Source organism: Peromyscus californicus, unplaced genomic scaffold, assembly GCF_007827085.1.
Source record: "Peromyscus californicus insignis strain IS unplaced genomic scaffold, ASM782708v3 Scaffold_9__1_contigs__length_137607984, whole genome shotgun sequence".
In the NCBI taxonomy this organism is placed as follows: Eukaryota; Metazoa; Chordata; class Mammalia; order Rodentia; family Cricetidae; genus Peromyscus; species Peromyscus californicus.
This window is the reverse complement of record NW_026294617.1, coordinates 50,865,160-50,888,355: the sequence shown is the minus strand read 5'-3', so window position 1 is coordinate 50,888,355 and position 23,196 is coordinate 50,865,160. Positions and strand designations below refer to the sequence as shown.

Here is a 23,196-nt window from a genome sequence, read left to right as displayed (position 1 = left end):
CAGGCAGTTATTTCATAGATAGAGGATCTTTTGTTCTCAGGAGGAGTATTGAACTTCAAAACTAAAGTTTGCTAACTGACCAGAAAACTTTGTTCCTTGTAGTTCTGGATCTGTAGATTGTTAACTGTCCTTTCTGAAGTCCACGGCTATGAACAGGACAGAATCCATTAGTACATTGCAGGCCTGTGCTTGAATGTGCTACGTACATCCTATTGGTCAAAGTTTGCCATGTAGCCGAGCACAAATTAAAGTGTAGGCATTCTATTATAATTGAAATAAACCACAGGTTATTTGACTAAGGTTTTGAGAACATGAAAAATTAGAATCATCAAAAAAATTAGTAGTTTGAAATTTGGTCTTTTTTTTGCCTATTAAAAGTGTATATTTAAGTGAGAAATGTATACTTCGAAATACAATTTAATTAAAATACAACTGAGAATACAAACCCTGAATCATCTACTCATAAAGAACTTATACTAGAGATGTATTTAATTTTTCATAGAGGAGCACAAATTCAAACAATTTGCTTTAAACACAATAATCAAAATGGTTCCATTTAAATGATTATTTACATTTTCTTTTCTCATTTTAATTTCTTTTGATATCGTACAGGAGCAGGATCCTGCATTTTTTGGACAAGACTCTCTTTTGGTAAAGACATCAAGGCACTACTTAACCATCCGCTACACCTTACTTCCTTTCCTCTACACTCTGTTCTATAAAGCCCATGTGTATGGAGAGACAGTTGCAAGGCCATTTCTTCATGAGTGAGTATTGGGAATTATGAGTGAGAATTATGATTTCAGGGGTTAGAAAGCTGTCTCAGAGGGTTAAAATCCTTACTCTGCAAACAAGAGGAATAGAGTTCTAATCCCCAGCACTCATTCAAAAAGTTAGACATAGCTGCCTTTGATTGTAACTACAATATTAAGGGGCACAGAGAGAGGTGGGTCCCAGGAACTCGCTGGTCTGCCAGCCTCGCAGGCCAGCCTGGTCAGCTCCTGGTTCAGAAGGATGCCCTGATCCAGGCAATAAGGTGAAGAACAATTAGAGTAAGACAAACTTCTTTGATCTCTACATGTGAAAATGGGCATGTGCGCTTGCAATTTCACATACATGCACCACACACACATATATTGCACACATGTGCAAACACCCACATGCCACACATATACACAACATGACACATCTACACACACACCAAAAAACATAACATACATGCACACCACTTACACACATCATACACACACACATAAACACAGAGAAATCATAGTAAAAAGTATATTCAGAAATATAAGAAAACACTAATAGAAAAAATCAAGATGCAAAGTGGATCTATGATTACTATTTTTTTCTAACTTGTATAGAAACTTTTTGAGATATATATATATATATATATATATATATATATATATATATAAAATGATTGTGATAATTATAAAGAGGGTAGAAAAGATAAAGCTACAAATTAGATAATTTAGCAGAACTTATGAAAGAAACTACATAAAAAATACATCAGTGACGCCAGAAAGATTTAGCTTAAAAGGTACTGAAAATGTAACAATCATGTATTGTAAAATCACCTAAATGTAGATAGTGTGGTATAATTATAAAAATGTACATTGTCTACATACTTACATGATATGAACAAACAAGGTATTTCTTAGGGAATGACCTAACATTTCTTATAAACGCACATTACATTTTTGTTGAAAAATACTGAAAGTACATTATGAAATAATTCTAGAAATTTACGGACCTGCTTTACAAGAAAATAACAAACCAAATTTGATTGTTAGACTTTAAAATAGCCATATATCTATGGTAGACTTAGGGGTTTTGAGTATGGAGCTAACTCATGCCTACCATTCCTCTTTCCCTTTGACTCCCCTTCATTCCTCTTTGCCGTATTCCTTATTGTTTGTTGTATGAACTACATTAGAGTTATTGCTTAAGAATGACATAGTAAACAAATATTTAAAGTAATGATTCTCAGTTAAGAGCTGAAGAGACAAAGAAAATGAGAAATTTTGCCTTGTGCGTTTTATAGTATCTTAAATATTATCATTGTTCTTAGATTTTATGAAGACCCAAACAGCTGGATTGAGGACACCCAATTTCTATGGGGCCCTGCACTACTTATCACTCCTGTTTTGAGACAGGTAGGCTTTACATATGTATTATATTTATTGCTTAAAGATAATTTTGCATAACAAAATTTGTCTACAGTTATGATGAACCTGGATACCACTTACTTCTCAATGAACTATTTCAAGCTCACAAGCTCCCACTGAAATTTAAAATGCCAAAAGATTTTAAAACTCACAAAGTTATTTGATATGTCTAGATTACAAAATATATAATAAATAACTTAGCAAAGGCGTCTGTATAGTCAGTTTTATATTGAAAAGTTTATATTTATTGCATTTCCTCAAAGTTTATCATAATGTTAATTAGTTTACACTTAGGGAGACACAAACATAGCAATTTTGCTAAGATGTGAGTAAAATAGCCATGGAAAACAGCTGACTTTAAGAATATGTAAAACAGCCGGGCAGTGGTGGCACATGCCTTTAATCCCAGCACTCGGGAGGCAGAGGCAGGCAGATCTCTGTGAGTTCGAGGCCAGCCTGGGCAACCAAGTGAGTTCCAGGAGAGGCACAAAGCTACAGAGAGAAACCCTGTCTCAAAAAACCAAAAAAAAAAAAAAAAAAAAAAAAAAGAATATGTAAAACAAAAAAGTGGACTGAGATTATGTGTCTTCTGTTTCTAAACTCTAGTGTCCATGTAGTTTATGTAGAAATGAACAATTTACATGACAATAATCATGTGGCTTATAACAGCACAAGTGCATACATGAACTGTAATTGTCACCCACATAGTATCCCCTTTGCCACTACAATGTGTATTTTACACATAAAGGTAAGAATTCAGAACTACTGGAGTGTAAGAACAGAGAAGTATTTTTTCTCTTGAACATGGAAAATTCTAAAATAATTCTTAGGAAGCTTCTTTCTTAAGAATTTGAGTTTCAAATGTGCATAATATTTTGTGTATATTTAGTATGCTTTGTATATTTACACCGATTTTCTTTATCTTAGGGAGCAGAATCTGTGAGTGCATACATTCCTGATGCTACCTGGTATGATTATGAAACAGTAAGTAACCTAAATGTATATAAGACCACAAGTACATTTCCACATAACAGTGTATCTGCATCTGTGTTTGGGAGTTCTGAGATTATTATAAGAAATGTTTCTCAACTGGAGAGCTGTGTAAAAATTGATGTGCAATTACTCTCCATTACACAAGAGCCAGATTTTTAATATAAAGCCATATTTTTATTAAGATAACATATTTTGTTCTTAAATGGAATTAAAAGAGTATTTTAGAAAATAATGGAAACTTATTTAATTCTTGTCTTGTAGTTTACATCTGCCTTCTTGCCAGAAGAATTGAGATAGGTTTATGTGTTTTTAAATAAAAAAAATTAAATCATTGAAAATGTCTTTTCAAAGCCAACTAGAAAAGCCCAAATAATAACATTCACAAATTCATATATACAATTCCTTTTTTTATTTTTTGGAAGTAGATGTTACTAAGTCATCTTCAGATTCAGATATATTTAAAGTGACTATGTTTCACATATTCATTTGGCTGAACAAGACTTTTGTTTGAAACAATGTTTGAAAAGACTTTCTAAAGGCAAGCAGACTTTATTTGGTGTGTGTCATTTTTCTGTTATTTACTTCTTTATTATTTTAATTATGTATTTATGGAGCAACATGACAACCTAATGCAAGTATGCAACGTGTAACGAACAAATAAGTTGACACTTGCCTCTCAAGCATTTTACATAGTGCTTTGATTGAAACATTACAAATGTACATAAATATGAGTTCAGTGTAATGTTTCATTGCATTTGTCCATTCTACACTGGTCAAATCAGTTTAATATCATTTTCACTCCCTTATCATTACCTGTTGTGTACTGCCTTTGAGCTCACCCTTTAATAACTGTTGTTGCTCATTATAACTCAAGTGTTGTTTCATTATAACTCAAGTATAATGAAAAAATTGTAAAATGGTCCTTGGATGACAGTTACCCTACTCTGGTGTAGAAAAATAGTACTCATTTATTACTTCGTTAATCAAATTGTGTCTTGGTATCTCTTACAAAACTCCCTTCTTTTTTCCCTTCTGTAAGGTAGCACAAAAGTTCCTCCCAAATCTACTGACAGATTTGGTTTACTATCAAATTATGTTACTTTGGAATGTATACAAGGATAGTGGCAAGGATGTTTCAAAATGATATACTCTTACGTTTAAGGTTGCACTATTCTGAGAGTAACATATCAAATCAAGCTCTACATCCATTAGCTGAAGAATGTACAAAGAAAATGTGGTTTACATGCAACATACTATTACTCACACGTTAAAATAGTGAAATCCTGTCTACTGCCAAACAATGGGTCGGAACTAGAGGGTGTTCTATTGAATGAAAGAGCCACACTAAAGACAAATACCATGCATTCTCTATAAAACATAGACATATGTCTGAATGAAGAATCATTAATTATTAGAAGCATGATAACTTTAAAAAAGAGTAGAAAATGTGGGTATAATTGTTAATTATGGTAGGAAGGAAATATTTCTCTCTATCCTATTTTATATTTTAGAAGAAAATGAACTTATTTTCATATGCATTGAAAACTGAATGAAAATTATTTTCTCCCCATGATTATAAACAAATACATGGTTAAGTAGATAAAATGTAAAACTTACAAACATTATGAAACAAGTTTAAAACATGCATTAACAATAAAAAACAATATTTATTCTCTAACTATAGGGTGAAAAAAAGCCATGGAGAAAACAAAGGATTGATATGTACCTTCCAGCAGATAAGATAGGATTACATCTTAGAGGAGGCTATATCATCCCAATCCAGGAACCCAGTGTAACCACAACAGCAAGGTAAAATGAAGGGCCATTTCATAGTCATATAGGCTCCTTATGCTTTATTTGTTGTATGTAGTATGTCTGGTATCCTAGACTACAAACTTCATGCATGTCTGGAATCACATTTTTATACATTTATAACTCAAGTATAACACTTCCTGGCCTCTATTTTCTGCAAATATTTATTGAGGAAATATGAGTGAGTACATCAGGTGATGTTAGCCTTTTAATACTTTGGTTTTCTGGAATTGATTACGTTTACAAGTGTTTCATGAAAGTTTTCTCAAAGATCAGTCATCCCCCAGATCTTCCTGCACAATAGAATCAAACTTTGGTTAATGTGCGTAACATATTCTTTGTAGAACAGTTGCGAGGTCCCTAGAGCATCAGAAGCATTATCTTATGGTGATACAGCAAGGAGATATCTAGTAATTGACCTCATGATTCATTTTCATTCTATCTGACCTCACTTTTGAAATTATTGTACATTTCAATGTTTTAATTTTAATGTTTAAAAATAACACTATTTTAGTTAGGGTTACTGTTGCTATGATGAAAAACCATGACCAAAAGCAAGTTGAAGAGGAATGGGTTTATTTGGCTTACACTTCCACATTATAGTTCATCACTGAAGGAACTCAGGACAGGAACTCAAGCAGGGATGGAACCTGGAGGCAGGAGCTAATGCATAGGCCATGGAGGGGAGCTGCTTACTGGTTTGCTCTCCATGGCTTTGTTCAGTTTGCTTTCTCATAGAGCTCAGGACCACCAGGCCAGGGACAGCACCATGCATAATAGCTAGGCCTTCCCACATAAATAAGTAATAAAGAAAATACTCTACAGGCTTGCCTACAGCAGGATCATATGGAGGTATTTTCTTAATTGGGGCTCCTTCCTTTCAGATGACTCTAGCTTGTGTCAAGTTGACATAAACTTATCCAGTACAGCCATATTTTCATTTGAGTAGGATAATTAACGTGTTTCAATTTAAGGTTATATTGGTTAAAATGAATATTCTTATTTACTTTAAAATTTTATTTATATATATATACATGCTTATATATTATGTTTTTGTTTGTTTACATGTATGTGAATTACCTTTTAACTCATAATACTACATTTATATTGAAATTATGAATGCAAAAATGTATAGATATCAGTGTTCATTTGTCAATACACAACTACAACTTCTTAAGTGTAAATGTATTTGTTTTAAGTTATAATTTGATTGCAAAATTATTTTAATTCTATACAAACCTCATTTTACACGGTAGCCGTACGAATCCTCTGGGCCTCATTGTTGCATTAGATGAAAATCACGTGGCAAAAGGAGACTTCTTCTGGGATGACGGTGAAACTAAAAGTAAGTCTCAACGCCATCTGTTCTGATGACTTGCTAATTTAGTTTTATTCGTAGAGATTGCATTCCTAATGAATTTTTATGTTTCTTTATGAAATTTGACATCACTATTGGACTTGTTTATGGGATTAACATATCAGCTTTGTGAACTGCATTATAGAACCTCTTTGACAAATGTATGTGATTTTTATGTTACATTCATACTCTTAATTGGATATAACTTGTCAAATTTTCAATGTAGGAATTGCATCATGTTTTTGAGTATTTTGGATAATTCATTGTAATTTTTAAACATGAAATGTTATTAATGAAAACAAAAATGAAACCAATAATTTCAGATGCAGTTAATGTCAGTGTCAAATTATTTAAGTTAAAAAATTTTCCTTTTCATTATTTAGAATGCTTTAGTTTATAGTTTGAGAATTTAGTACAAACAGAAATAAACTAAATAATTAATAAAACAACCACAAGCCATTTTATTATACAATGTTAATCATACCTATTAATTTTATATTTTTAGATTTAATTGATCTTTAAAATTTTACTGAAATTATTTTAATTTATTTATTTTAATATGTGACACTTAGATAATAACCATTTTATATGTGTCTACAAATATTATCATATAGTTTCCAATTGAACTCATTACTTTTCAAATCTCATTAAAATTTATTATCTTCAGTTTCCTTCAAATTTGGCTAGTACTACTCTTCAGTTTTCTTATAACAATGCCTTGGGAATGTTTTAATACAAGTATGATACAGACATCATTGTTTTCTTATATTTCCCTCATTAAATGTCAGTTTATTTACAGGTTAAATTAGTTTTTAATACCTCTCTACATTCATTCCCTTTTCCAGAATAATGAAAAATAATAAATATATAAATGTGAAATAGAATTGTGCTATATCATGTCTTCATAGAAAAACATGTAATTTCATAGCAAAAATATAAGAAACAAATATCACTTGAAATAGTAATTTATAACAATATATCATTCTTTATAACCTTTCCTGTTGTTTTAGTAATGGAGACAGGGTCCCAAATAGCCCAGACTCCATGACATTCTCACTCTGCTTTCTCTACCTCTGCCTCTCCAACTGGGATTACAAGCTCCAGCCTATACATCTGAGGAGAATAAGTTTTGTTTCTTCTGAATTTCTAGACTCTTTTATTACTCATGAAAAAAAAAATAAATTAGATAATATATTTCACAAGGAAATGAGATAACAAAAGTTTAATATCTTATTTATTATTTGAAATACACATACCCATATATGATGTTAATTTTAATTACTTAAAATGGTATTATAACTGCATCATAATTGCAACATGTCTCCTTTTTCTCCACCTCAAGTCAGGGCTGACCATTAGATGCAGGATAACCATGTTGAGCCTCTTCCCTGGGGAAGATGTTCTCCCACTCTCATCAATCGTCAGTTGACTGTAGTTTATTATGTAGGGTTGAGTCCTCAGGAACATTCCCCCACATACATGATATTTTTATACTGTGCTCCCCGCACATTGATTCCCTTCAGCCCACCTTGTAGCTGCCCAAGCAATTTCCTTCTACACTTCTTGCCCTTTTTTCTTTTTAGTATGAGTCTTAACCTCTGAGTCTAGTTACTAGAAATGTAAAAGTAATTAGAACTGTCTACAGCACTTCATTATTATGATTTTAAAATAACTATTATATAAATGTAAAGTAAGAAAAGAAAATTTATTTTACTTTGATCGAATAACTATTTATTTTTCAATTTCAGATACCATAGAAAATGGAATCTATATATTGTACAACTTTTCGGTTGCCAATGTAAGACATTATTTTGGAAAATATATGTGTTTCTTAATGTCTATTTTATAATTTACTATAGGCTACTTCTGGGGAGTGCTTAAATTTCTCTCCAGTTTTCAATAAAATTCAGTTAAAATAAATTGTTGAATTAATTGTTAAATTGAAATTATTAGATAATGAACAAAACCTTTTTATTAACTGTATTAGATAATATTTATAATGAAGCTATGCATTGATTATTTGTTCTTCCTTAAGTCTATTTTAACATACCTTGGAAAATAATTTCTATATATTTGATATGTTTTAATATGTCAATCACAGTGATAATTCATATATATTTGGCAATAAAAATGAAAAGTATGTGCACAATTAATTTTTTAAATAACTAATGAGTTTTTTCACAGAAGTTATATTTCTTTATTCTTTCTAACAATTCTGAGTTACCTCTTATCAACATAAAGGCTAGAATAAGAGATATTATATTATCAATGTCCTCATATGTGAAGTCGTCATTAATTCTAAAAATAAAGTTTTATGACATATACAAACAACGTCAATTATATGCACAGCGGTAACTGGTGGGATGGAAAGGTGGATGCCTCAACCATTTCCTTTTTTCATATTCTATCCATTAGTGGGGTTAATATCAAAGGACTTAACAGCTAACAGTGCACACCGTTCTTCCTCAGAATGAACTGATTGCTACTTGCACACATTCAGCATATTCGGAAGGAACTGCCCTCGCATTTAAAACAATCAAAGTCTTTGGGCTGACAGAGACAGTCACAGAAGTCACAGTAGGAGAAACTGCTCAGCAAATGAATGCTCATCCTGGCTTCACTTTTGATGCTTCCAATAAGGTAAACTGGTCCCTTTAAAATAAATGTCTGGTATGTGTTTTTACGTTCTTTCATACTCAAATTGGAGTTCTAGATATTCAAGTCACACATGCATTTCTCTGCCCCCTTTGGTTTCTGTTCTTCGAAAAATATATCAAAATATTAAATAATTCTGAAAACCTACTGGGTTTGCTGTACTTGGACATACTTTTAAATTTACCCATCATCAAGTTAAAGAATTAATCATTCCCTTTTTCCATAGGTTCTCTCAATTACAGATCTCACCTTTAATCTTGGAAAAAACTTTATAGTTAGATGGAATCAAACTTTCTTAGACAATGAGAGATTCGGTTGTTATCCAGATTCAGGCATCGCAACGAAGGAAGTGTGCGAACAGAGAGGCTGCTTATGGCAAGAGGTAATAGCAGTTTTCTTGTGAACAAATATATGATTTTCATGTAAGCACATTAGTGGGAAATTTTCACATGCATATTAAATTCAACAGCTTATAAATTACATTCTTTTATGAATCGTTTGGTATTTGAAATTTGCACATCTAAATGACAATCAAATTTTAAATAAATTCATTCTTTAAAGACATAGCTTAGCAGATGACAGATGAAGTGAACAGATAAATCACTTTTCATGTGGAATGGATGATAAACTTTTCCCTTATAAAATAGCATTTTGTTGTACTTCCTCTGTATATTGACCACAGCTGACTGGCTAAATTGGCAAGGTATTTTGTCAGTAGTAGCAAGTACTTTCAAAACAAATTTTCAACCTATTAAAAACTTGGATACATGTCACTCTGGGATGCTTTAGTTATTTTGGCCAGTCTGAGAAGAATGATGGCCGTGGACAGCAGGTGTTTCTATCAGTGCTATAGGACAGAGAGATCGATGTGAAACATCCTCACCTGTTATGCTTATTATTCAGTTCTCAGCCTTTTCTTACATCTCGGAGTTTTGAGAGCAGGAAGCATTTATTTATAAGACCGAGTAATTAAATTTTCATCTTATAGGACTAAAGCTACAACATATCATCCATCGACTTCCCAGGGGGTTCTACTTATGTGAAATAAGTCATAATTTCTACTTCCAGGAAAGTGTCCCCTTTCCTTTTTGTTTATAAAGAAGTTCATAGTGTTTAGCATTAGGAATAATTAGGCACATGATAAGTAAAAAAACAAAAACAGCAAAAACAATTGCTTCTTTGCAACAACTCTGAAGGGGAGGAACAATTCTGAAGTCAATTCGAAGAATGTTAAGTGGTATTTGGTACTCATTTATCATGAATCTTATTGTTTAAATGCAGTTACAATCCTAAAGATAAATAAGAGCAAATTTTTCCTCAAACACAGATAACTTCTAAACATCAAAAAGTGTTAAAATGCACTTTCACAGAGTCAGTAATACTTCAGAAAGAAATATCAACTGGTAACATGAAAAGATTGGCAATGCACCAGCCACATTTCACAAATAGTAAAAAAAAAGGCCAATGTGTGTTAAACAGAATTAGTGATGGAATAACATCAAGAACTGTGTCATAAAAACACGAAAACAAATAGTTTAGATCAATCAGATAGTCCTTTTTTAGAATAATGAGTCTTAGCCTGAGGGAGGTTGCTGTTAAGATACACAAATATTGAATCTGAACTCTATTTTAATGCTGCCATCATTGTTGCTGTGTTGAAAAGACTGTTAGAGAGCCAATGAATTAATTTGGTGTGGTCACATTTAAATCAATGAATGATTAGTCTCACACCAATTTAACAAAAAAGCGAAGAATTTTTGTTTTCTCATTAGTGTGGAAAAAGGAGAAGAGCAATATTGACTTCAGGTTGTTGGTTTGAACAATTAGAAAAACAAGAAGTGTGTTAGGAGAGATTGAGAAATCTTTGTGGTTTAGGAGCAGGCTTGGAGGAGAAGCTTCTGTTTTAGATATATTGACGTTGAAATTCCTAATAGAAGTTCAAGTACCTCTGTCAAGTAGCAACACACATTTAAACGTCTTAAAGGATGCTTCCTCATCACATGTCAGCACATGTGAAGTATTCAATGCCATGTCATGGGATGAGATGACCAAGAGAGTGAACATGAACAGAAAAGGGAAGATCAGGTCAAAGGCTAAACCCTGAATCCTCATGGTTCTTCATCAGGAAACCAAAAAGTAGCAAAAGTATTAATATAGAAAATTTGTGGGCTCTTGGTAAGGAAGTTAAAAATGCATCTTAAGCCAGATAAAATGATCTATCATTCAAATTACAGTTATAAATCTATGAGAAGAAGCCTTAAAATTGACATTTGGATTTGATAAGATGAAAGTCATTAATATTATTGACAAGTATAATGTTGAATGGGTTCCATGGCTACTTTAACTTAGTTAAACTAAAATGAAGTGAAAAATTGGAAATTTTAAGGTAGTAAATATGATAAAATTTTCATTTTTTTCCTGTAAAGGAAAAAGAAAACATGGAGCTATGGGGGAAAGGTTTGTGAGGTGACAGTGTTTTTACTTTCTTTTTTAAAATTTATTTATTTTTAAGAAATGTTCTGTTCATTTTACATACCAACCACAGGTGTCCCCCTCTTACTTCTTCCCGCCCCCAGCCTTCCCCCACAACCCATCGCCCATTCTCATCTCCTCCAAGGCAAGACTCCCTGGCTGGAGAGATGGCTCAGCCATTAAAGGCTAGGCTCACAACCAAAATATAAGATCGTTTTTACTTTCAAAATGGGTTAAGTACAATCAGCCAATATTATTAAGGATAACCTATATGCATGGAATAATAAACCATATAGGAGAAACTGGAGCTGAGCTAGAAATGTCTTCAATCAGAGGAGTACTGGATACACAACTAAAATGTTTCTTATTTGATATAAACCAGACAGTACGTACTATGTACTGGGAAGTGACAAGGTAGGTAGTTGTGATATTCTGCTCTGTGTTGTATTCTGATTGCTCTCCTTTCCACACTCAAATAATAAGGAAAGCTGTGAAGTCATAATGTAAATAAAAAATGTGTTGGTCATCAGTGAAGAACAAATGTTTTGGCAGAGGTTTGGTGATAGTGGTTGAACAGTGGAGAAGTCAACTAGGGTTGCAGCATTAGTACCCACTGGGTCTGTTGTGATTTTAGGAAAAGTGAGTGATCAACACGGCACTCTATTACCCTACTCATACATATCTGCATTGCTGAGGCATAATGCAAATTGTTTGTTCCAGGACTGTGAATTTATATCGAGAATATAATATGAAAATGCTAATAAGGGTATATGGATTAATGTCAATTAAAAATGAGGGAATTTAATGATGGAGAAATATGTCAGCTTGATAAGGAAGGAGTCAAAGACAAAAAATGAAAAACAAGACATTATTGGATGGTGTGGTTAATCCAGCTGCATTCAAACTGTGCATAAGTCATGATGCTTATTCCGATAAGAAAGCAAATATAAAATTTTTCTTCACAAGGCAGTACAGAAATGAATCACTGATATTATCAGGAAGTATAGACCTTTCCTAGAATTGAGGTCCATTAGAGATTGCTCCAAGTCCACCAAGTGGTCAGTAGTCTTTGTGTTTTTATTTAATCTGACATTATTTTTTCTGAGCCCTAAATGTCCTAATTGATCTGATGTCATATTTAAAACATCATATCTAAATTACTCAGAATTACTACTTTCAAAGTCACAGCAACTTATTTAATTCTCTAACATAGAGATTAATTGCCACATGGTAAATTTGTTTTAAAACAAACAAACATTTTTTTTAAATCATGTATTTTAAGTTTAGGCATTTAGAAATTTCTTGGAAAACTCAAATTACTTATTTTTTCTGTTGAATACTTATCATATAGGTACTTAGGCTGTTTTTAGGAATTATTTTGTTCAGTTTATTATTTTTTTAGTTTTATATTGATGGCCATTTTGCATGAATGTATGTCTGTAAACCACATATGTTCAGTGCATGTCAAGGTCAAAACAGGATGTCCCATGGCATGGGACTGAAATTTCAAAAGGTTGTAAGCCAGCCACCATGTTGGTACTGGGAATCAAACCCAGGCCTTCCAAAAGAGAAGTCAGTACTTTTAATTGGTTAGCCATCTCTCCACCTCTCCCTATACTAATCCTAGAATATCCACACTCTAAAAGAACGTCAATTCTAATGGGAATGATGAACAAGAAGGTGATAGTGAAATTTAGAAAAATAACTCTGATAGAGTCCTGTAAAGTTGACCATTGTGTGAACTGATTTCGAATGTGAACCACAGTATTCACATTTTAGAATGATTGCTTTAAACTGATACTTTACGCTCCTAAAATCTGAGTAGCTAAAGCAAAACAGAATATTTTTTTCTTGTAAATAGAAATCCAAGTTTGGTTTGTCAACATTTTAATGTGATCCATGTGTCAGATTCTTCTATACGGTTTTGTCTTCAAAGTTTATCATAGCTATTGACATTATACTTGCAAGCTACCCAGTACGAGGAAGACGGGAGGAAAAGACCATCTCGATGTAATTAGTTTGTATCAAATTCTTTTAAGGAGATTTGGGTGTTTCTGAAAAATAGACTGAAATATGGAGAAATGTATTGCTTCTTGAGAAACTATAATTGATCAATAACTATGGAAGACTGTGAGAAAAATGCTATAGTAAGCTATTTAATGCTCAATGCTGTAGTTATCAATTTCCCTTTGAGTACTATCTACTACTGTGTCAAAGAGAAGATATAAAATATCTTAATCCAGAGTTCCTGTTTTAAATCTTGATAGGAATGCCATATGCAGCTCTCAGCATAAGCCATAAAAGACACTGTGTTAGTATCAGTATACGTGGAAGAGAAGAAGCTACAACTTGGTATTTTACAGTCATTTTCAGAAAGAGAAATTAGTAGCATCGTGAGGCATAAAATTACATACAGGCAAAAATTAAAGTAATGTTTATAAAAGCAATACAGTTTATATTATTTTGCATTGAAAAATAAACATTTGATCATTTGTCTCTACTATTCTAACATTAGAGTCATTATGTAAATATGTGATATAATAATTTAGAACATATCTCAGATGAATAATAGATTTTTTATTATGAGTTACACAAATTATTACTAAGCTCAGATAACATCTTCCTGTTTGATTTTTTAAGTTCAAGTTTCCAATGCTTATACTTTCTGATGTTGAACATGTATTGCTTTTAGGTTCAAACACTATCCGGTGCACCTGAATGCTACTTTCCTACAGACCATAATCCCTATTCATTAACTTCAGTTCAATATTTGCCAACGGGTATAACAGCTGAACTCCAGTGGAATCCTGTAAACGCCAGAATAAACCTTCCATCTAATCCCATCTCCACTCTCCGTGTGGAAGTAAAGTATCACAAAAATGACATGCTACAGTTTAAGGTAAGTTTCAAATAAAGTTTCTTAGGAGAAAAGGTTAAACAATTTAATATTCTACTGACTTCATTAGTTTCTTCATTTGCAATGTTAGGTCTGTAAGATAGATATGCAGAATCAGACAACAATTCTAAGTGCTCCCATTGGACATGTTATTTAAAACATGTGCTCTCTCAGCAGTGAGAATGAATACTCCTGTGTTGTTACTGTTTCTCTGCAATAGATTTACGATGCCCATCAGAAGAGATATGAAGTTCCAGTACCATTAAACATTCCAAACACTCCTACAAGCTCTTATGAAAATAGACTCTATGATGTTGAAATCAAGGAAAATCCATTTGGCATCCAGGTTCGAAGGAGAAGCAGTGGAAGGCTTATGTAAGTGATTAAGTTATTTGATACAAAGGAGAAATTTTTTAGTTTAAAAGAGCAATATGCTAACAGTTGGAGTTTTATTAAATATTTTCCCAATTTTAATATTTTTAAATAATATACTCATAGAATCATATAAAAATTCATTTAAAATTCCATTTATTTTATAGGTGTGATTACTTTTATTTGTAAGTATTAGATTCAGTATTATAATAATGTAAAGCAAATTCATGTTAAAATACATAGTGAGTGATAATAAGATAATTAGGGGTGTGTTATGCAAATGTACTATTAAAACTGTTGAGAATATTTGTGAGATTTGTAACCTGATACACACTGAAAAAAAATAAATTGAGCAAAATATGTATTGATATTATGGTGAATAAATTTCTCTAAAAGATCACTCTCTTTATTTTCACCAATTGCACCAGATTTAAAAGCATTTCCAGTTAAGCTCTGCAAGCCTTCTTTTAAATGATATCAGGATTCTGTCAGTTATTGGCAGCGTTGATGCAAATAAAGAAACCCTGACTGACTTAGCTTAATATGATTTTATTAGAAAAAAAATTTTAGTTTAAAAGATTAAGAAACAAAGTCATTCATGAAGCAGGCACTTGGGTACTCTGCTTATACAGTAATTTCAAAAATGATGCAAAAGCTTTGAGTGTGCCTCTGAATTTTCATAATACAAACACCTCTCCTTTGCTGGCCTTGATTACTTTTCATCCTTCTATCTTCTCACAAATAACTAAAGTAAAATGCATTGCTTTAAAATACATTTCTTCCTATATTCCATGTATTATAAATGCAAAATACAATAAAAAATGGCTGACTGCAGTAGCTGAGAAGAACTTGAAGTTGAAGGATGTTTTTAAATTACAGAAGTTAAAAAACAAAAACAATGATTACCCCCAAAGGATAGATCACATTTAATTTTAGGATATAAATCAAGGAAACAATATAATTTTTAAAAGTTTTATTTTTAAGACAACATTGAACTAAATATGAATACATATAATATATTCTCATCTTATATTTCCACACAATGTTACATAAAAAACAGTTTACTTGTTAAGTCATTAACTTAGTCAAGAAAAAAAAATATATTATAGTAATTACATATATTCATTTGAGGCCTTGAGGTAATTAGGGCTATGAGAAACATTATCTCTTTTAAGATCACAAAGAAAGAATTGACATTATTATTTGCAATGTGATTTTTTTGTTTGCATACAGAAAAAGTATTTGTTTACTTTCAAGACAATAAAAATAACTACAACTATTACTTTTTATTTTGCACATATTTACAGTGATAGGCTTGTTTCCTTTCATTTTCAGTTGGGATTCTCGCCTGCCTGGATTTGCCTTCAATGACCAGTTCATTCAGATATCTACTCGTCTACCATCACAATATGTATATGGTTTCGGGGAAGTAGAACATACAGCATTCAATCGAGATATGAACTGGCATACTTGGGGGATGTTCACAAGAGATCAACCTCCTGGTGTAGGTACCCACATGTGGCTGCCTTATGAGGAAGCTAAGATAATGATGGGGATCTAGTTCACTTCTTTGAAGGCTGATAGCTCAATATTGAAGCAATGCAAAGAGTGCTTGCTAGAGATTCACAGAGATGATGCAGTGGTTTTCTAAAAAACAAAAAATAAATAAATAAACAATACTATCAGAAATCATTGAAAAAAGTAGAGAAAATACAATTACAATTTGTTAGGTATTTTAAAAAACATATTGAACAGTTTCTTTTAATTTTACTTCATGTTTTTATCTTTTGATTTTTGGAAATGTATTTTTAATTTGGGTGTCTTTTTTTTTGAATCCACTAAGTCCAATTAGGGGTTCCCATATGCACATGGGCATTAGATCATCTAGTGGAGCATGGGGAACCCACTAGTAGATGTTCATAAAGAGTGATTCTCTCTTCCTAGTACTCATTAATGGTAGCTAACTCTCAGCTGAGGGTGGGACACTCTGGCTCTCCTCCCTCATCTGTATGGAGATCCATTGCAGACAAATGCAGGAACTGTGAGTTTATGTGTACAGCAGTCATGTTATGTCCACAAGACAGCATTTCACAGAATTCTCCATTCCTGGCTCTTACATATTTTGTGCCTTGTCTTCTGAAATGTGACCTGAGCCTTGAAAGTTGATTTAGAGATATAGATGTCCTATTTGTGTCTGAGTAGTCACAGTTGCTTAGTTTAACCATTTTGAACAGTGATACATTTTTTTTTATGACCAAGATCAGTAGCAACTCAAATCTGTAGAAATAAACATGACTTTGGAAAGCAATTTGACAGCATGCTCATTCAGAAAAGCAACGTCAGTAGGTTCTCTGCTAGAGCCTCTAGCTTTCCTAGTCATGGTTGTTGACCATGTTTATAGTATTAGGCCTGAAACCCTCTTGTGGGCAGATCTCAAGTCCAATCAGGACAGCAGGTGGTTACTTCCATATAATATCTCACCACTATTGTCAAATTGTGAATCTTACCAGGTGAGTCAATATTATAACATGTAGGTTCCAGAACTGGACAAGACCACTGATGTCTTTTCTACCCCCAGAAACCTGCATAGCACCTTGCAGCATTTATGAAAGCTAACCAGTTTCTTAACCTTTCCAGCTACATTAAACAAAACATACTTATTCAGTATTCTTTGAAATAACTGCTTATAAATTTTAAATTTCACTGTTCATGTTACATATAATAGTGATTTGATACTATACCCCTATACCCCCACAGCTAAAATTATACATTTTATCTGGTCAAACTACTGCTTATATTCATAACAAATATTTGTATGTGTTTTGATACTTTACAGTTCTGTTTTAAAAACAGAACAAATTTCCTTAATACTTAATTCAATGAATAAGTAATATTATTATCATAATTCCAAATATATCATTAATAAATGTGTTTCAAACACTAGCTCACCTTTAGTTTTACTTGTAATTGCTGCCTAAATTATACATTTAGGAACAAACAAATTAATATTACATTCATTTTTATGGTGATACGCCCAATCCATTGCTATCTTTACTATATTGAAATTGTATCAGAATCTATTTTAAAGAAGGCTATATCAAAATTATTTCTGAAAACTCAATACTAATATAATAATTATTTGATAATTTTAATCTTGATTCCACATTTGAATAATTTACTAAAATTTAAGTTTAGAGCCACAAATTACATGTTATGCATATGTAAGTTTGTATCCTTATGAACTCTTTCTTCTTGACAGATTGATTACTTACATCACTATGATTTTTTTCAGGATGTTTTATTTTAGGAAAAATGTCAACTTACAAATAAAGTGAGACACCTAACTTCTTGAAAGAAACGTAACTACTCTAAACCAGGGTTGTTTGCCAGTTATTCTTGCATATTTTCATATTTATTTGCATGCTCTGTGGAAGTATTAGTTCAAACAAAAGAAGTAATAATTTTAGACGAAGTACATTTGTTTCATTCAAGTAGTGTAACTTGGTAATTAGGAATATGTTAATTTCCAAGATCAATTGTAATGAATTTAAACAACGCTGCTGTAGCTTGTGCTTTAGTTTTCCTTAATATACATTATGTTTTTTATATGTTTCAGTATAAACTTAATTCCTATGGATTCCATCCCTATTACATGGCTTTGGAAGATGAGGGCAATGCTCATGGAGTTCTGTTACTAAACAGCAATGGAATGGGTAAACCTATTATTTGTTAAATTTCTCATATTAAATGGGTAAATGCAATTCAATAACAAATAGATGTCTCACATATAGATAAAAAAATTAAGTCTTATTTTGAATTTTCAGATGTTACTTTCCAGCCAACTCCTGCTCTAACATACCGTATAATTGGAGGGATCTTGGATTTTTACATGTTTTTGGGACCAACTCCAGAAGTTGCAACAAAGCAATACCATGAAGTATGATTAAATATTCATTTAAAAACTATAAAGTTTTATTTATAATGTAAAATATTTCTTTTATCTCACATATAATGTTTTTAAAGGTAATTGGCTATCCAGTCATGCCACCGTACTGGGCTCTAGGATTTCAGTTATGTCGTTATGGATACAGAAATACTTCAGAGATTGAGCAACTGTACGACGACATGGTGGCTGCTAAGATCCCCTATGTATGTATACCAATAAACTAGATGCTGTAAGGACAGAAGGAAATGCTTCAACACTATATTCTTTAGGAGTAAGATTTGGAAATAACACTCATATTTTGGTGGTATCTTAATAATTGGATGAGGGATTTTTATATATCTTTGTCAGTTACATAAGTAAGGAGCTAAAATATTCCACCATTGCCTACTTTGCCCCTTTAGTAAGACCCTGAACTGTTCTAAGCAAACCTCTTCACGTTTTTTTCCTCTCATAAGTTGTAGATTACATAGTCATACATATTCTTGTTCTCTTTATGTTTGAGTGATCTATAGTATCAATGGTAATGTTACAAGTTGGAAGAAATTCGACATTCAACTGCCTGATTTGAGCCTTAAAATATATAATTGGAGTACTTAGAGCTAAACAGCAGGCTTTACAGAATAAGTTCTTTCCCAATGCTTAGAAATCAGTTTGTTTTTATCAATAAAAAGAATTCTAGTACCACATAAACACTGCAGTATGTAATTCCTTTATGGAAGTCCTCATTTTACATCATGAACCTCACTATATGACATTGACTTTGATTCTATATCAGAATCTGATAGTGCTGCATTATTATCAGAAAATTATTTACATACATTGAAAATACAGAAGTATACAAGTTGATATTTGAAACTGAGGTTTTCCAATATCTTCCTACTATGACAGCTACAGTTTTCCCAAAAACTAGAATAATCAAGAGTAACGTTGATAAGAGAAAATGGTTGGAAAACTAGTGGCTTAAGACTAATTTGAAATTTTTATGGTAAAATTCAAATTTGATGGCTTAAATAAATTCCAATTTTTTAAATATAAACCATACATCCTTTAAGGTATTTTAAAAATCAATTTGACTTATTTGAGAAAAAAAAATTATAATAAGTGATGGAATTATAAATAATTTCTCCTTTTTGTCACTGGAAAAATTATCTTAAATTATTTTGATGTGATTTATGGTTAACATGAGTTCAAAAGTATGTCCTTTTTTTTTTTTTTTTGTTTTGTCGAGACAGGGTTTCTCTGTGTAGCTTTGCGCCTTTCCTGGATCTCGCTCTCTAGACCAGGCTGTCCTCGAACTCACAATGATCTGCCTGCCTCTGCCTCCCAAGTGCTGGGATTAAAGGCGTGTGCCACCACCGCCTGGCTCAAAAGTATTTCTTTGTGCATGCATTGAAATTTCAGTTTATAACTGACTATATTACCATAATTTCATAGCATTAAAATTTTTTACCTCTGTTTCCCATGGAAACCGATATTGCAATATTGCTGATTTAGAATGTTTACTTCTCAAATTAAATTATTGTTGAACTATTGACCAAACCAATCATCCATATAAAATTGTTTTTAAAGTACTTTCCATTCTTTATCACCTTTTTCCCTTCTTTGACACAGATTTTGCTATACAGGTGAAGCTAGACACAACCTCTAGAATGCTGTTACCAAGTTGTCTCTATTATCTATTTTAGGATGTTCAGTATACAGACATTAATTACATGGAAAGACAACTAGACTTCACAATTGGTGAACGATTCACGACTCTTCCTCAGTTTGTTGACCGAATAAGAAATGAAGGAATGAAATATATTATTATCTTGGTCAGTACTTATTTTTGCATGAATTATATTATTTGTTTATATTTACTCTTCTAAAATGAATGTATGAAAGCTTTTCAAAAAGAAAGAGTATACCATTGGGCTTCGGGGCCTGGAGATGGCTCAGTGTTTAAGAGAATTTCCTCTTTTTAAGAAGACCTGAGGTTTGTTTTTTTTTTTTTTTTGGTTTTTCGAGACAGGGTTTCTCTGTGTAGCTTTGCGCCTTTCCTGGAACTCACTTGGTAGCCCAGGCTGGCCTCGAACTCACAGAGATCCGCCTGCCTCTGCCTCCCAAGTGCTGGGATTAAAGGCGTGTGCCACCACTGCCCGGCAAGGACCTGAGTTTTGATCGCAGTACCCATGTTGGACAGCTCACAATGACCTATAACTCCAGCTCCAGGGTAATCCAATACCCTATTCTGGCCTCCATAGCACATGTGGCACACCTGGTGCATACCCTCACACAAACACACAAACACACAAATAAATGCAAATTTTATAATAATGCAAAAAACAGTTTCACATTCTCCTCCTATCTATTGATTTTTCCCACCATTTTATTTTGTTTACTCATTCTCTTACCATCTACCTTAAACTAATTTATGTGTGTAAAGAAGCAAGTCAAGGGACAGGTATTAAAGGCAAGTTGTGCTCGAGTTACCACCCAAGTTACAAACTGGCTTTGATTTCGAAGATTGATAGTAGATATTTTTGTCCCTAAGTAATTTTCAGGTGTTCTTTTGAAACAACAACAACAAAACATTGAATAAGCTTGCTTGAGTTCCTGACAGATGTTTTTGAGCATTTCTTAGAGTATAGCTGTGGCATTGATGTCTGGTCATTTTTCCAAATGGGAGCCAAAGGCTACCATACTGCAAAATGAGAAAGTGACAGCGTCTCTGAATGGACACCCAACAAGCTGCAGATTGGCTCTATATGTAGTTTGTTTTCATTTTGTTTTATTTCTATGTTTTAATTTTAGGATCCAGCAATTTCAGGAAATGAAACAAAGCCTTACCCTGCCTTTGATCGAGGAATACAGAAAGATGTCTTTGTCAAGTGGCCTAACACAAATGATATCTGTTGGGCAAAGGTACCTAATATTTTAAGTTCAATAATTTTGAAAATGTTAGGTATTTTATTTCATTAAATATTCTAAAAGCATGTTTGGTATGATAGAAAAAATATATAGCTTTAATAACTAAATATTATATGTAGTGTCTGATCTAAGTATGAATTATTGGGCATAAATAAGGGATTCACACAAATCCTAAAATAAATTTTTGTCACTAAATTAGATTTTATTAAACTTTTAGATATATTTTGTGTTTAATAATGAAACTTCCAATAATGGAGTGGCTGCTCAGGATGCTCTGCTGTGACAAATGCTTACGCATTTTTCCTTTTGTTAAAAGTATGAGCAAAATGGTTTTGGGTCTTGCTGTTGTTTTGCTTGGAAAACTGAACTTATATGATGAAAGTGAAGAAGGAAACTCATTCACTGGATGTTACAAGCAGTGATATGTAGATTGAGTGAATTATGGCAATATCTGGATTTGGTTCCCATATAGTGTTTGCGAGGATTAAGCAGTCAGAGGGAATTGAAAAATGGAAAAGTCAGAATGACCTCTACAGCAATATGAGACATTCCTTGGTGTGTTCGGGACATGTCAAGACCCAGCAGGACAGCCCCAAGGGTGCAGAGTAAAGGGCTGTCAAGAGTCACAGGCTTTGTAACTAACTGCCAGTGGGAGGGAGGGAAGTCAGGTCTTAGCCAGACCTGAAAACATTTTCTGTGTGAACTGTGTTTGCGATAGAGAGAGCTAAGTCAAAATGCCTCTTTTTGCATCCTCTGGGCTTCATGGCCTGTGATGAGGGTTGGTTGTTTCCTGGGAATTCTATGAATAACAACTTCCTGGAACCCTGGGCCTGTTTTAGGTCCCTGGACTTGGAAGATTTCTTTCATATTTAAGAAAAATATTCCAAAACATGCAATAATGACATTCTAAATAGATTAATTTTACAAATTGCTATGATGGTGACATAATTTGCTATTTACGTTTTTTTTTCTGATTTAATGATTTAGGTTGTATTTTTACCATTGTCACGGGATCAGAGTGTAGACATTAATTATGAAAGTGAAGGAGTTCAAGCACAGTCTAAACATTAGTTAATTATATTGCATCTGTGGTGGTTAAAGGGAAGGTACATAAAGGAAATAGACTAATTTTTATCATTCTTTTTCTCTAAGTCTAAATATATTATAAAATGAAATGGATAAGATATAACTATAGGGATTAGAGGGCCAGGGATCTCAAAGTTAGACTGTGTCTCTAGTAACATATTCCTAATTTTTATAGCATTCATTCCTTATTCATTTTGAATTATCAATTCACTTATATTTTCTTACAGGTTTGGCCAGATTTACCTAATATTGAAATAAATGAGAGTTTAACAGAAGATGAAGCTGTTAATGTAAGTTTTGTATTATTGGACTTTATAGCTAAAACACATTCAGAATTTTGGATTAAAGGTCATATTAGTGTATGATTGAATTTGAGTATTTTCCTTTAAATGAAGGAAGTTTACTTTAAAATATTTTCCACTTGATTAATTTTAATCACCTTTAATGAACTTTTCCAAAATATGAAATTTTAGGAATAAATAGATGAAGCAATTGTATGTTTTACATTGTTTTCATGTGACAA

General features: G+C 32.5%; 1 protein-coding gene across 1 annotated transcript in view; it reads left to right on the top strand.

Annotated features, from left to right (window-relative positions):
• Si (sucrase-isomaltase) overlaps positions 1-23,196 on the top strand; it is a 73,492-nt gene that overhangs the window by 29,525 nt on the left and 20,771 nt on the right. The window contains exons 17-33 of the mRNA XM_052731398.1: positions 613-767; positions 2,078-2,162; positions 3,102-3,158; positions 4,852-4,976; positions 6,236-6,324; positions 8,085-8,134; positions 8,806-8,976; positions 9,218-9,373; positions 14,156-14,362; positions 14,580-14,734; positions 16,067-16,235; positions 18,348-18,444; positions 18,556-18,668; positions 18,755-18,880; positions 20,363-20,491; positions 21,471-21,581; positions 22,901-22,963. Coding sequence (XP_052587358.1) covers positions 613-767; positions 2,078-2,162; positions 3,102-3,158; positions 4,852-4,976; positions 6,236-6,324; positions 8,085-8,134; positions 8,806-8,976; positions 9,218-9,373; positions 14,156-14,362; positions 14,580-14,734; positions 16,067-16,235; positions 18,348-18,444; positions 18,556-18,668; positions 18,755-18,880; positions 20,363-20,491; positions 21,471-21,581; positions 22,901-22,963 — 2,058 coding nt within the window. The remainder of the gene's footprint in view (positions 1-612; positions 768-2,077; positions 2,163-3,101; positions 3,159-4,851; positions 4,977-6,235; positions 6,325-8,084; positions 8,135-8,805; positions 8,977-9,217; positions 9,374-14,155; positions 14,363-14,579; positions 14,735-16,066; positions 16,236-18,347; positions 18,445-18,555; positions 18,669-18,754; positions 18,881-20,362; positions 20,492-21,470; positions 21,582-22,900; positions 22,964-23,196) is intronic.